Raw genomic sequence first — 13,368 nt, forward strand, 5'->3', positions numbered from 1 at the left:
TGACATGTCATTGGGAAGCACCTACAAAGAAATCCGTCACAATGAGAACATGTTCAAACCATTTGATTTTGTGACCAAAGGTGCTGGTGTAATGACTTGTAATTGTGACAGCCCTGACACTTTGATTGATATAAGTACTTGCTTTTGATGAATGTATTATCTGTTTTGATTAAGGGACTTGCTTTTGAAGCATTGACTACTTATTTTGAACAACTGACTTTTCTTTTTGATGAAGTGACTCACTTTTGCAAGTTATCCACCATGTTTTGCAGTTTGCACTAATTGTTTTGAGAAGAGCCTTAGTAGTGGTGCAGAGATCAATTCTGTTGTGAGAAATGCACCAAAGCAACTGAGAAAAACTGTAATACACCTCACTAATGTTGATTGAATATATTTCACATCACTGAATATACAGTTTATTGTTATCTTTCTAAAAGTCAAATATCTAAACAGTTCATATTGCAAATTATTATGAAGCTAGTAATTTAAATTATTTACAAAAAAGAAGGCACAGCATTATGGGTAAAATATGAATCTGATAATGGTGACGGATTGCACTGAGCTGAGGACATGTTCTTATTTCCCGATTATCCACATTCCCACTTCTTTAAACGCCCACTACTTCCAGTCATCACAAGCACGCTAAGACAGAACAAGCTCAGAAAAGACCTTTCCCCTCACTGAACACGTTCTTCTCTCTAGACTGGTGGGGAGGTGGCAGTACAGACACAAAAGCAGAAAGTTTCACCCTGCACAGCATAATTTTAAAGGTACCAGCTTCTCGTTACATTAGCACATTTGTGTATCTGTGAAATAACCACTTACGTTAAAAGGACGTAAGTGATTTTGGTTTTAAGAACTGACTCCTGGGCAGGCCTGGGAAGAACTGCCAGTATTGCTGCATTAAACAATGCTGTAAATAGAAAAAAAGAGCCTTTCTGATGTGCTTCTACTACAAGTGATGGCCAAGTTTGAATGCCATAGAAAATACAATTCAATATTTAAAATATTAAAAACTGTAATGCAAACCAGTCAAGTTAGCAACTGCATCAGGCTCGTTACTCTTCTTTATTCACCATGTAATAAGTCACACAATTATCAGCATCCTCACATAATTAATACAGGAAACTATTTGTCTTGGTGAGGAAATGTGGTCTCTTACTTTCAGTAGTGATCTATTGCACAACTTTTAGACACATTGGGGGGGGGGGGGGGGGGGAGTCTAGAAATAATTAGGAAATCATCACGATAGTGTAAGGGAAAAATCCTCTGGCAAATGAGAGAAACATTATTTAAAGGAGTCACAAGGCAAATATTTACTCATTTTATTTTCTCAGTGGATCGTTTGCTTAGATTTCTTGTTAGGTTTTTGATTGCTGGACAAAACAAAAGTGATGAAAATACCTTGAGCTCTAAGGTCGTGACGGGGTTTTCTTTTTATCATATTCTCATATTGCATAGACTGAGTATCTAATTAATGATGGAAATCCTCACATTTAAAACTTTTGCCCTAGAAATACTTGATTTGGGCACTGATAAACAGCAGAAAATGAATGGATAATGAATCGATGGAATGGGTTTTTAATTTCTAAATGCCTTGGTCCACAAATGCCTTGGTCTGAAATTACACAAAAAAGCATAATTTTAACTAAAGCTACTACCAACCACAGGCTAGGAAAAAGGTTATATCCTTTACAAACTTCAATAAGTTAAAATCAGTGCTTTTAGAGACCTGCCATTGATTGACTTTTTAATAGGGAGTATTTATTGGCCAGCAGAGCTCAATTCACTGCAACAAAAGAAAAAAGCAAATCAAGAAAACATCTTTGTCAGTCTGACAACACATGCAATGGAAACAACACAACTAAACACAGCAACAAACCTATTTTTGTTCAGAAAAAGGCTGTCCTCCTTTACTTAAACTGAAAGCAGATTAGAAAGGGATTTTTAACGGACAGTTTAAACAAGATGAATGATTATAGTAATATGAGTCAGTGCTCATAACATTTCTTTTAGTTCAACTTGATAATTTAATGAATAGTAAAAAGAAAAAAATGTTTTGAGATTGAAGGTGCTTCCTTCCTTCCAGCTTGTGTGCTTTGCAGCTACCGGCTAAGGAAGGAGACCTGCTTGTCTGTCCTGCAGTTACCACCTCCCTGCCAGCAGAGGCAGCAAAACGACTTCTGTGATCATTTACTACCAACATAGCCACTTATACAATCTCCATAAATCATGCTGAACCTGCTAATCATAGCTCAGTATCCATCTTGCCCAAAATCATAAAATAACACAGCTGACATTTATTCTTCTGTATCTTGTGAGTTTAAATCATGTAGCTCTGAACACACAGTGTATGTGTGTTTGTATTTGCATGTGAGTGTGGGGATGCACTATGTTTAGGACCACTGGCATGAGCAGTCAGTGGGCTCCTGGATAGTGTAGCTGACCCAGGTTGAGTTGCTGCTGCAGTAAAGCTGCACAGAGCGCCGCTGCAGACCAGTCTCTCTGCAGCACTTGCAGAAGCGAGCGTACGTATTGATGTTATAGTTGTAGATGCTGGCGGAAGGACACTTTCCATCGCACGACACGATGTTCACCTGAAAATGGAAGGGCAGATGTCTTTCATGTAGAAGGAGCAGACAGAAGGCCATCAAATAAATGCACAAATAAACTTTGGGAGGGAGAGGCAGCCATGTTAAGCTTAAACATGAGCAATATCAAAAACTATAAACACCAAATACTGAAAATTGAAATAACTCCTGTTGATGGCTGCAAAAAATTTGGTGTTAACTATTCAGATGGTGCACATCAAATAATCTCCTGGAGAAATCATGACCACCACAGCTTCCAGAATACTTTGAGCCAGCCAATGGCATTGCTGCACTTGCATGAACGAAAACTCTACACACACTGCAAGAAATGCAAAGTTAAAATAGGATGCTAATAACAAGCTGCAACCACAGAAAGTCAGACATGAGTGTTTACCGGTCTGTTGCTGCGGCAGTCATTCTTCCTGATGGTCATCCTCACTGTCACCTTCTGACATGACTTTCCGTCTTCTTTGCCTGTTCACACAACAAGCCAGAAGGAATTCATTGGAATGAAGGTAAAAAATACTCATAAGATAATAAGGATGTGAACAAACACCAGGAATTGGGAGGATGAGGACAGAGGAAGGAAGGCGATCAAGAGCCCTGAGAAGCTCAGAAGCTGTTGATCATGCAGAAGTAGTTTAGCCATACATAACCTGAAAGGAATAAAACCGAGGGTGTGTGTATAAGAACTTTGCAGCTAAAAGCATTAATGAGAAAACTTTCCACTCAGGGAGAAATGATCAATGAGACTCAGCATAAACATTCAAAACTGCTGGAAGGATAAAATCTGTCATACATTTATTCTCAACATAAATTAGCTTCGACTAAAAACAAAATAAACTGATGTTTAAACAAATACAACAAAGACAGAAACACGAACAAAACATGAAATCTGCCATCAACACACATAGCATTAAATTAAGATGTTATGAGTGCCATTTAGTTTTCTCAGAATAAATCTCAGGACACTTTCTCTACCGCTTTGACTGTCGCCTGTGTTATTAAGCTGTTGTGTCATTGATCTGGACTAAATGTGTGTTAGTTTGTTTGAAGCTACTCTCTGTAAACTTACATAGATAACTCAATTGAACTCATCTTATTGTTTATTTTAAGATTTTATTGTAAAACCAAATATTTTGTACCCCTAATCCTGCCACCCTAAAATGAATTACTGCTTTTTTGTTTGCACAGATGATACTACTAAAAGGATGAAATGCCACACACAGAAGATTCTGTTTCCCACACAGCTCCCTTTGGAGGGCTGCAGCTATAGTGCAGCAGCATGCAAATCTTCAGCAGTTCAATGAAAAAAAGACCCGCAGCACTCCCAGCATCATCCCACTTCACTATCTAGTGACACATGCAGATATCTAAGCCCGACTACTGGGCCACTACCAACAGTACATTGTTGGCAATCAACAATGCACTGCCCAAACAGTGCTAAATGGGGAAAAAGTTTATTTGTTGTGTACATGTACACATGGGATCAAGGGGGGGGGGGGGGTTCTGTCCTCTCAAGTGTGATGTCATTTTTCATGTAAACCAATTAGACTAGACAATTGGACAGCATATTTTCTAAAGCCAAGTGAGGTAGAAAGCAAAGAGGAAGCTACATCAATTATGTTTTTTTCCACATGGACTTGGAGTGAGACAACAGATGAGAGGACTTTTCTGCAGAGGGGAGTGGGTGTCAGTCAGACTTTGGGGTTTCCTGTGTGTGTTCTGTTTTTTTTCTTAGAGGGAGTACATTGTTGAATATCAACAATGGCACTGGTAAGCCTTGTTGTTTGGTACCTCTTTCACAGTTTGTGTTAACTGTGGGAGTCAGGGGGCTAACAGGGAAAGGGAAGAGAGGGAATCCAGTACCTGGTGGGATTGGTACACGATGGTAAGCTGCAGCACATAAACCATAAACCCACTTGTATGTCTTCAGTTGCTTTTCAGTGACAAGAGCTTTAATCATTTGGCATTTTAGAGCAAGTCTGTCATTATTTGTACTGATGACACAGAGTTCACTGAAAAGCACACTGACAGTTTTCTAATGTAAATAAACAGAAGACAAATGTAACGGAAAACAGCAGCTGGGATCCAGACGTGAGCCAATTCAGACAATGTGACTGAGGATTTTAGACTGAAACGAGCAAACTGAAGGGCAAACATGTCGGAAACATGTTGAGCGGCAGATGAAGGCGCTCTTCAGTGTCAGCTGCAGGCTACAGCTCTACGCTAACTACACAACTGCTGTTGTGATGCTCTCATTAGATACTCACACGTCTTGCAGCATCCATCCATGTAACTTACAACAGTTCCACCGATCTGAGTGCAGACGAGAGTCACAACGTTAACACAAACACAGAAAAATGTATTTTTCCTCCACAGTTTGGCCAGCACAGATTCTGAACTTTGATATTCTTCAGCTAAACTTTTGTGTAACTACTGAACATGCCGTGGATTTGTTAATCAAACTTTTTAAGTGAGCTACCATTATTCTATAGAAAAAAGTCATCTTGCAGTCTTGCAGTAGTTATAACTACTTTGAGCCTGCTTAAACTTAAATTTAATATGGATCAGCCTGGCTGTCTGTTTGAGAATCACCTTTTTACATCATTATCACACAGCAAAATGTTTTTGATGAAAAAAAAAAAAGATTAAAAAGAAATTAAAAAGATTAAAACTGCAAGATTTCCCTTCCAAAGGATACGTTGACAAATTATAATCAGTCAGTATCTTTTATCTATTTGAAGAAAGAGATGTCTCTTTGAATGTGTGTTGTGTGTGTGCACGCGTGCGTGCGTGGGTGTGCGCTGCATGCTGACCTTTACACACTCTGTTTCATTGAAGGGAGGGCAGCTGAAGGAGTAGGAGATGAGTGTGGGCCCAGCCACAGTGTCTGTGCAGTCAAACTTCATGCAGTTTGATACCCAGGATCTTCCCGGCTGAAAAGCATTGACAACATCAGCAACTGAACTACAGTGAGCAACTTAATTTGACTTACAACAAAATGGGAAAGAGATTGGTGACGTATGATCAGCCTTCTTACTTTGTGTGAGTCCGCCTGAGATCATTTTTAAATCAAAGCTGGACAAAGTTAGGACTAAGGCCAACTTGACTATACTGTCAAATCACCATCGACTAATTAAACTAACAGTAATCAATTTCAAAGATAAGAAAAAATATACAATAATAAATATTGTGTTAAACTTTACCATGATTGTGTTGCTGAGGTTAAACAAAAAACTACATAATATGCTAGCTAGCTAATAAGCTAGCTTTGCTAACTTCAACTCAGTTCCCACCAGCAGACCAAAGTGTTACACAAGTACACATCAAGACTGAAGAATAATGTAAAAGACTGTTTGTATAATATTGTGGCATGTTGGGAGCAGCTAGTTATCTCCCATCATGCCTCGGGTTGTGTTCCCATTCAAGACGATTAAACTGTGTATTTGCATTTGTTATGGCTAAGTAATTCATATGACCGTTCCTGTTCACTGATAGATGTTGTTTTGATAGAAAGACATGTTACACCATGAGTGAGTTCATGTGCGAGCACAGTGTAGCACGGGGAACTGTTCAATAAAGAGCTCCCCCTTCCTGCTTGGGGTGGAATAACAGACTCAATCTCTGCGTGGGTCCTTTCTTGTTAAGATCCCTCAGTTCGCCACAATATAGTGTGTATGTTAAAATAGTTTTTTATTTGGATGCAAAATGTTGCTGAACATCTTTTCCTACCTTATAGAGACCTGTTGTTCCATTCTCATGCTCATAGATGCAGGAAATATTCTTACAGATTCCGCAGCACGTCGAATGGTCTTTGGGAGGCACGTAGATCTGATTCTGAAAAACAAACATGATTACTTTCCTTTTCATTTAAAATACTGTGACAGTGAGCTTTAATGAGTCAATGATCATAACCACTTATCCAAAGATTAACTGTGACAGTTCAAACAAAATTAAAAGCTTCTAGATTCGTGCTCTGCTCTCAGGGGAGAAGTTTATGTGAGGTCAGGGCTGTAACTAGGGATGCTGTGGTATCTGTGACAACGCAGAGTCTGCTAAGTTTAATGTTGCTCTGTGTTTAGTACGTTACACACCAGCAAGAAAGCAGACATAACATAAATGAAGCTAACAGTTTTTTTCTTTAAATCATTTTTTTCTCCTGCTTCAGCAACAAGTTCTGTTTGTGTGCAGCAGTTTATTAGTTAAACTTTGGTCAAGTGAGATGACACAGCTGAAATGTGTAGGTTGCCAGTCCAACATAGGGCTAATACAGTGAGGCAGACAACCAAACATACCTATGAGTGAAGATACCAAGAGAGGAAGACCCCCACCCAAGCAGGAACCTTCCCCCTACTTGTCTGGGGGCAACAGTGTTAACCAATGTGCTTTTAAGTCACAAACTGCCAAAAAATCACAACTTTAGAGTGGGCCATCAAATACTTATCCAGATCACAGTCCATCACTATTCACAGGTTATTTTAATGTGTGAAGTACAGAAAGAAAGTAATATGTTTCCTTGTCATAGGCTCGCTATAGTACACAGACTAATGAGAATTAAAATCCAAATGCGATCTTGACTCTGAGCTGAATTTTGGTGAAGACCCGTTCGGCAATAATTGTATGTTCGATTAAAACTTTCTGGTAGAGAACACTCCCGCTAAAAATCCCATCAAAATATTTTCATCAATTTGACAAGTTATGCAACCAATTCATATGGAATAACAGAAGCCCTAGAATAAAGCTTAAAAAGCTACAGCAACCAATGGAGTCGGGTGGCCTGGGGGTCCCAAATTTACTGTTTTACCATTATGCATTCAGTCTGAGACACATGGTTCACTGGGCTATCTCTCCAGAACAAGCCCCCCCATGGTTTAGTCTTGAGAGTACCCTGTGCTCACCACTCCCTCTGATGCACATTTTAACCACCAAGCTCTCATCAGATATACAAACCAACCCCATTCTTTCGTTCCTGCAGACGGTCTGGAAGAAGGTGGCCTTGCCGTTAAATTTTAACTCCCACCTTCATACTGAGGCCTCCATATGGCTCAATCCCAAACTCTGCATTAATAAGTCTCCATTTCTGTGGGTCAAGAGAAGGATACTTGTTCTTGGAGACCTGTAATCAGGGGAGAATTCTCAAGTTCTTCAATGACCTTAAAGCACAGTTTCAGTTGCCACAGAGTCAGTTTTGGAGGTATTTGCAGCTCTGGCATTTATTGCTCAAAACCTTTGGTCTCCACACCACCTCCAACTATTGACTATCTCAGCTACATCAAAAAAACATCTTCGTGAAGTCTCTAAATATTACTCAGTGCTAATTAAGGGCATGAGTAAAGGGCTAACCGCCCTACGGTTAGCTCGGGAAGCTGACCTTGGTGTGGTTTTTACAGACCAGGAATGGACTGTAATTTTGCAGAATAGTAAAAAGATGTCCAGGGAACTTAGAACTAGACTAATCCAATTCAAATTATTACACCGAATTTACTGGTCACTACACAGATTGTACAGGGTGAACCTCATACAGTCTCCTGAATGCTGGAGATGTCAGACTGGGGTGGGCACATATTGACCCATATGATTTGGAGCTGTCCTATCAAATCAACTATATGATGGGATATTCCTTTTTCGCCAAGACTATTCGTTTTGGGGGACCAATCACTCCTTAAACACGCTCTGCCTAAGGCTCCTGAGTGGGTACAGACTGCATTGATGCTGGGGTGTAAACTTATTATCTCCCAGTGGAAGGCCCCTTCCACCCCACTTGTCTCTGTATGGCATATTCAACTAGGGAGACTCGCTGCACTAGAACAACTCTCATACAGGCATCTGAATACACTGGAGAGCTTCCACCTGAAGTGGGATCCATATCTGTTCAATCAATCAATCAATCAATTAAAGCTTTATTCGTCACATGCAGGTTGCCCTGCAGTGAAATGGGACCCCCCCCCCGACCTTACACATATAGCACAAACATTACATGGGGATACAGGTCGGAGATTGGTAGAATCAGGAAAAAACATTGAAATGTACACTACAGTGGGGAAAGTACAAGAGGAAAAAAGAGACCCCTACTCATGCTGTGCTTCCATGGTAGGACAGCATGAGAACAGGAAACAAAAAAACTCCTTTGCACAAAAAAGCACATAAATGTCCACAGCACAACATTGTGAAGACATGACAAGCCACAGGGGTGGGTGGGGGGTGAGGAGTAATCCGAAGAAACACAGCAGCCACCCTGCACAGCGCTATCATCAGAATAAAAGGATCAGACTAGAACTTAGAGTGGGACAGACATTGGGATTCTGACGAAGCACTCTCAGAGATGACAGAGTGTGGCATGCAGCAAGACCCACGTAGTCAAAGGCTGGCTGTGTTGTTGTTGTTTTTTTGGGTGGTTTTTTGTTTTGTTTTGGGTTTTTTTGTTTGTTTGTTTATCTCTTGTTTTGTTTGTCCCCCCTCATTTTGGTTTTGTATTACTGTAGTACTGGTCGGCTGTTATGCTGATGCTATTTTTATGTGATGTGATTTGTATCTACAGTGGACTGTAGTGTTCTAAAAATTCAATAAAATATTAATCACAAAAATAAACTTTCTGGCAGCTCTTCTCATATTTAACACATTTTTAATGAGAAAATAAAGAGAAACAAGACTAACAATGAGGATGGAACCTTAACATAAAGTCAGTGAGATCAAGATCTTCAATAAAAGGTCTGTGCTGGTGTGTCGCGGTCTTACTGGTTGGCATTGGTTAGAGCAGTTGACGCTGAAAGTGTGGAGCACATGGAAGCCGCTTGCTGGGTCAAGGCTGCGGCTGCACTGCCGGCTGTAACACAAACCGTCGTCTCCACGCTCAACCAGAGTCTGACCGGGCCTCAACACTCCTCGCTCTCCAAACACACACACAGCCTCACGCACTAAACACACAGAGGTCAGAGGGTCCAAAGTTGCAGGCTGCACTTACAAGTGGTAAAAACATCTGTTTTAAACACTAACCAAACATTAGACAAACAGAATAAAAACAACATGCCCTAACGTGCACTCTGGCTCAGTTCAGAGCAGGTTTGGTAAGATTAAACTTAAAATGAATTCCTCGTCAGAACGTACCACACTTGTATCTTTTGCAGGCACACTGGTTCTGTGGATCGGCTAGAAAGGCCCGGTCCAGCTGGGCAGCCTCCCCCTGCAGAACACAGACAGAGAACCAGGGTTACAGATTTGTATTAATGCATACAGAATATACAAAGAGTACATTACACAAGGAACCCAAAAATATTAAAACACACAGAGCCAGCAGACAGACACCTGGATATATGACCCATAAAGTCAGGTTTTATGAGCAATAATCTGGAGATACAGTGTATTCAACAGGTTCAGGACTTACCAGGCCACATTTTGGGGAGGCAATCTTTTCACAGGAACACTCTGAAGACAGAAAATAAAAAAACGACCATTATTAAGTTGTTTAGCTGAGATGACACCACACAACACCAGATACTCTGCTTTGTCATAAAACAAATGTAATGTCATTTTAAATTGTGGTTCTAAAAAGATATGACAGGCCTAGTACTGATCTGAAAGAAAGGCTTTGGACTAATTTTATTGTTCCTATCATGGAAGGGTTTTCCCCTCATACCGCATGTTTGGTTGGGACAGCAGTGACCAGGATTGGACACAGAAACCACTGACATCCCAACAGGACACGTGAGCTGAGGACACCTGTAGGGTTCACACACTGTGCACACACAAAGAAAAACATGCAAGTCATTTATGCGTTCTAGCTGTCCAATAGTGGGATCATTTTAACATGAAGTGGATCAGCGCATTTTTATTCTTGGACTCCACTGCAGTGACTTTACATGAGTCATAGTTCAGAACAACAAAGGGTCTACTACACATGGCCTCACTACCAGAGATGGGCAGTAACATGTTAAAGCAACGTGTTACTGTAATCCGATTACTTTTTTCAAGTAACGAGTAAAGTAACGGTTTACTATTGCAAAAACAAAAGTAGTTGGATTGCTGTTACTTTCCTGTAAACACGCTGTGTTACTGCGTTACTACACTGTGATTTCGTTTGTGAGAGTGTCTCATGACAATGACGTACGAGTGTACGACGCCTGTGGCAGCAACAGACGTGTGTAGATCAACAATGGATAATATATGGAGTGCAGGAGAGGGTATGACCATTAAAGCTTGGAAGCACTGACATTGAATTTGATTCCGTAAAAAGTAACAAAAACATTATCGTCCGCTCTACACTCTGCGTTTGGAGAAAACTTATTTCTACGGCAAAAAATTAAACTTTAAATCTAAGCAAGCACCTAGCACACTGCCACGGGAATGTGAAATTTACAGAGAAACCCCCAGATCCCCCACTGACATGACTGTTGAGGCACCGGGCAGACCTCCACCGATGGAATATGCTGAAAAAATAGAATTGGGCTGAAAGGTCTATTGCTTTATTACGTATTCGTGTTTTTAAAAAGTAACTAATTGCTTTTGAAACTAAGTAATCTGTAAAGTAATGGGATTACTTTCTTGGAGAAGTAATGAGTAATTAGTAACTAATTACTTTTTTCAAGTAAATTGACCAACACTGCTCGCTACACACTAGTTTTTTTCTGAGTGGCCCCTCCTAAACAGAATGTTTGAACAGAACATGGGCTTACAAAACAGAGATATTCACTCTCACTGACATCATACAGAACCAAGGGTAGAAACACAACTGTCCAAAACCGAGAGTCTGCAGCCTAAGCTTTTGGCTCTCAGGGATTACTTATGCACACACTGACCTTAGTATTTGAATCTCTAAGCAAGTCTAATGTGTACAGCCGCCTTTGTAACAGTAGACGTATGAGAGAAAATGAGGAAAGTATAATAATTCCCTTCTAAGTAACAAAGAATTGAAGTCGTGTTACAATTTTAAAATGATCCAACTATCAAAAAGCTTAAGATTAAGAACCAAGAATAAAAGCTGAGAACCCACATCTTTGTCACAGTTATATGTCACAGATATTTACAAAAAACACAAGTGACACGTTAAATCAGCCGACCTTAGACCTTTTCACTTTTTTACTCCAACTATTAGCTAAAGCTACAGGTGTGTGAGTGTGTGAGTGAAAGCGCGTGTGCTCTGACCACACTGGTAGGTGGGGCAGCAGCGATCTGTGGTGTTGCTGTCGACAGTCAGAATCTCACCATCCTGGCAGAGGGGAGGCGTCTCCACACAGGGAGCACACACTGTATGAAAACATACATTTGTAACCGCACTGATAACTTTAAATTATTCTCTAATAGCTAAATGTTGTGCCACAGAACAGAGAAGTTAATGTGATCAGTTTTTTTGAACTGACTGCAGATGTGGGCGAGACAGCAGCTGCCTTCAGCTCTGGTTGCAATCAGAATCTGGTCGTCTCTGCAGGTGGGAATGTCTGACTCACAGAGCACTGGATCACATTCTGCAACACAACAAAGAGGATTTGCTTTCTCTTTTTTTTATACTTTTGATAGTTTAACTTGTCAAGATTACAAGAAATAAGACAAATGTCCACCTCTGTGTGCCTACGGGTTGCAAGATTGGTGATAATAAAATTAAGAACATGTGCTCTAGAGGAGCAACAATGACACAGCCCCGAAACAGGAATGGTTTTACAGGTGAAGGACACTGACCTTTTCCCCTCCTCATCTCTGACCTTTTTCCCTCCTCATCTTTTCTGATAGTTTTTTCACTAGTTTTGCATTTGGCTTGGGTCTGTGTCACTGCAGGTAGCATGAGATGGGGTGATACCTAGACCCTACAGATCACATCATCATTTTAATTTTCAGGTGTTTTTGAATTCAGGTCTCTGCAGGCTGATCACACTACCCAGTCCATATGCATATAGATATCCCACATATTTTTTTCCATTGAGATCTGACATGTTTTTAAAGTGTTCCTTTAATTTTCTTCAGCAATGTAGATATGCTTTATACAAGAGGTAACCTAACCTAGGTATGATACAAGCATGAAATTGTCTAATCTAAGGCTCTGTAAGAAAGCAGTGGGTTTTTGTTTGGTTTTTTTATTCGTCTTTGAAAACTGCTCTGCAGTTTTGAATGTGCAATGTTGTCTCTGTAAACTATGACATTTCTTAAGGCATTACAGTAAATATATTATATAAAATAATTCCTTGTGTGCAGTACTTACACAGCACTTAAACTACAATGTGATAGTTTTAAAAATGTGTCATCATCTGTCAGTGATCACAGTGTACATAATAAGTGGTCAACTGGAAACTCACCACAAACATAGTCTGGACAGCAGGAGTCCTGTCTGTAGTATGACACCAGCTTCTCCCCATATTTGCACTCAGGAGGGAGCTGGTCACACAGACTCTGGTTACATACTGCAAAGTTAGAAATCCCATTGTCTCATTAGATAGCTCATTCTTTTTTCTGTTTATTATGTCATAAATCAAAACAGTCTCAGGTCTAAAGAGTAACAGTTATTGATTTGGAGGCTATCTTGCATGTTTCAGACAAAAGCACTTAAACTCACCACAGACTTTTTGTGGGCAACAGCTGGTGTCATCAGCCAGACTGATGATCACCTCCCCTGCTCGACGGCACGCAGGCGCCACCATGCTGGAGCAGTTGTATTCCACGGGAACGATGGTGTCATTGTCGCAGCGGTACATGCAGCAGGCATCCTTCGCGGCTTTCCAAACCTCACCATGTGCATGAGGAACACCACCGCTGTCAGTGCAGGCTGCAGACAAACATACACTCTATTTTA

General features: G+C 40.4%; 1 protein-coding gene across 1 annotated transcript in view; it reads right to left on the reverse strand.

Annotated features, from left to right (window-relative positions):
* Window positions 1-2,396: 2,396 nt before the first annotated feature.
* The window catches only part of otog (otogelin), a 70,990-nt gene continuing 60,018 nt past the window's right edge, over window positions 2,397-13,368 (reverse strand). The window contains exons 41-53 of the mRNA XM_085351052.1: window positions 13,132-13,341; window positions 12,875-12,979; window positions 11,948-12,052; window positions 11,733-11,834; window positions 10,228-10,326; window positions 9,976-10,016; window positions 9,699-9,774; window positions 9,330-9,508; window positions 6,327-6,431; window positions 5,411-5,530; window positions 4,865-4,910; window positions 2,986-3,065; window positions 2,397-2,597 (exon numbers count right to left, since the gene is read on the reverse strand). Of these exons, the coding sequence (XP_085207178.1) occupies window positions 2,397-2,597; window positions 2,986-3,065; window positions 4,865-4,910; window positions 5,411-5,530; window positions 6,327-6,431; window positions 9,330-9,508; window positions 9,699-9,774; window positions 9,976-10,016; window positions 10,228-10,326; window positions 11,733-11,834; window positions 11,948-12,052; window positions 12,875-12,979; window positions 13,132-13,341 (1,469 nt within the window). The remainder of the gene's footprint in view (window positions 2,598-2,985; window positions 3,066-4,864; window positions 4,911-5,410; window positions 5,531-6,326; window positions 6,432-9,329; window positions 9,509-9,698; window positions 9,775-9,975; window positions 10,017-10,227; window positions 10,327-11,732; window positions 11,835-11,947; window positions 12,053-12,874; window positions 12,980-13,131; window positions 13,342-13,368) is intronic.

Source organism: Diplotaxodon limnothrissa, linkage group LG1 (assembly GCF_057381915.1).
Source record: "Diplotaxodon limnothrissa isolate DT_005_m linkage group LG1, D_limnothrissa_male_GT1.1, whole genome shotgun sequence".
Lineage (NCBI taxonomy): Eukaryota > Metazoa > Chordata > Actinopteri > Cichliformes > Cichlidae > Diplotaxodon > Diplotaxodon limnothrissa.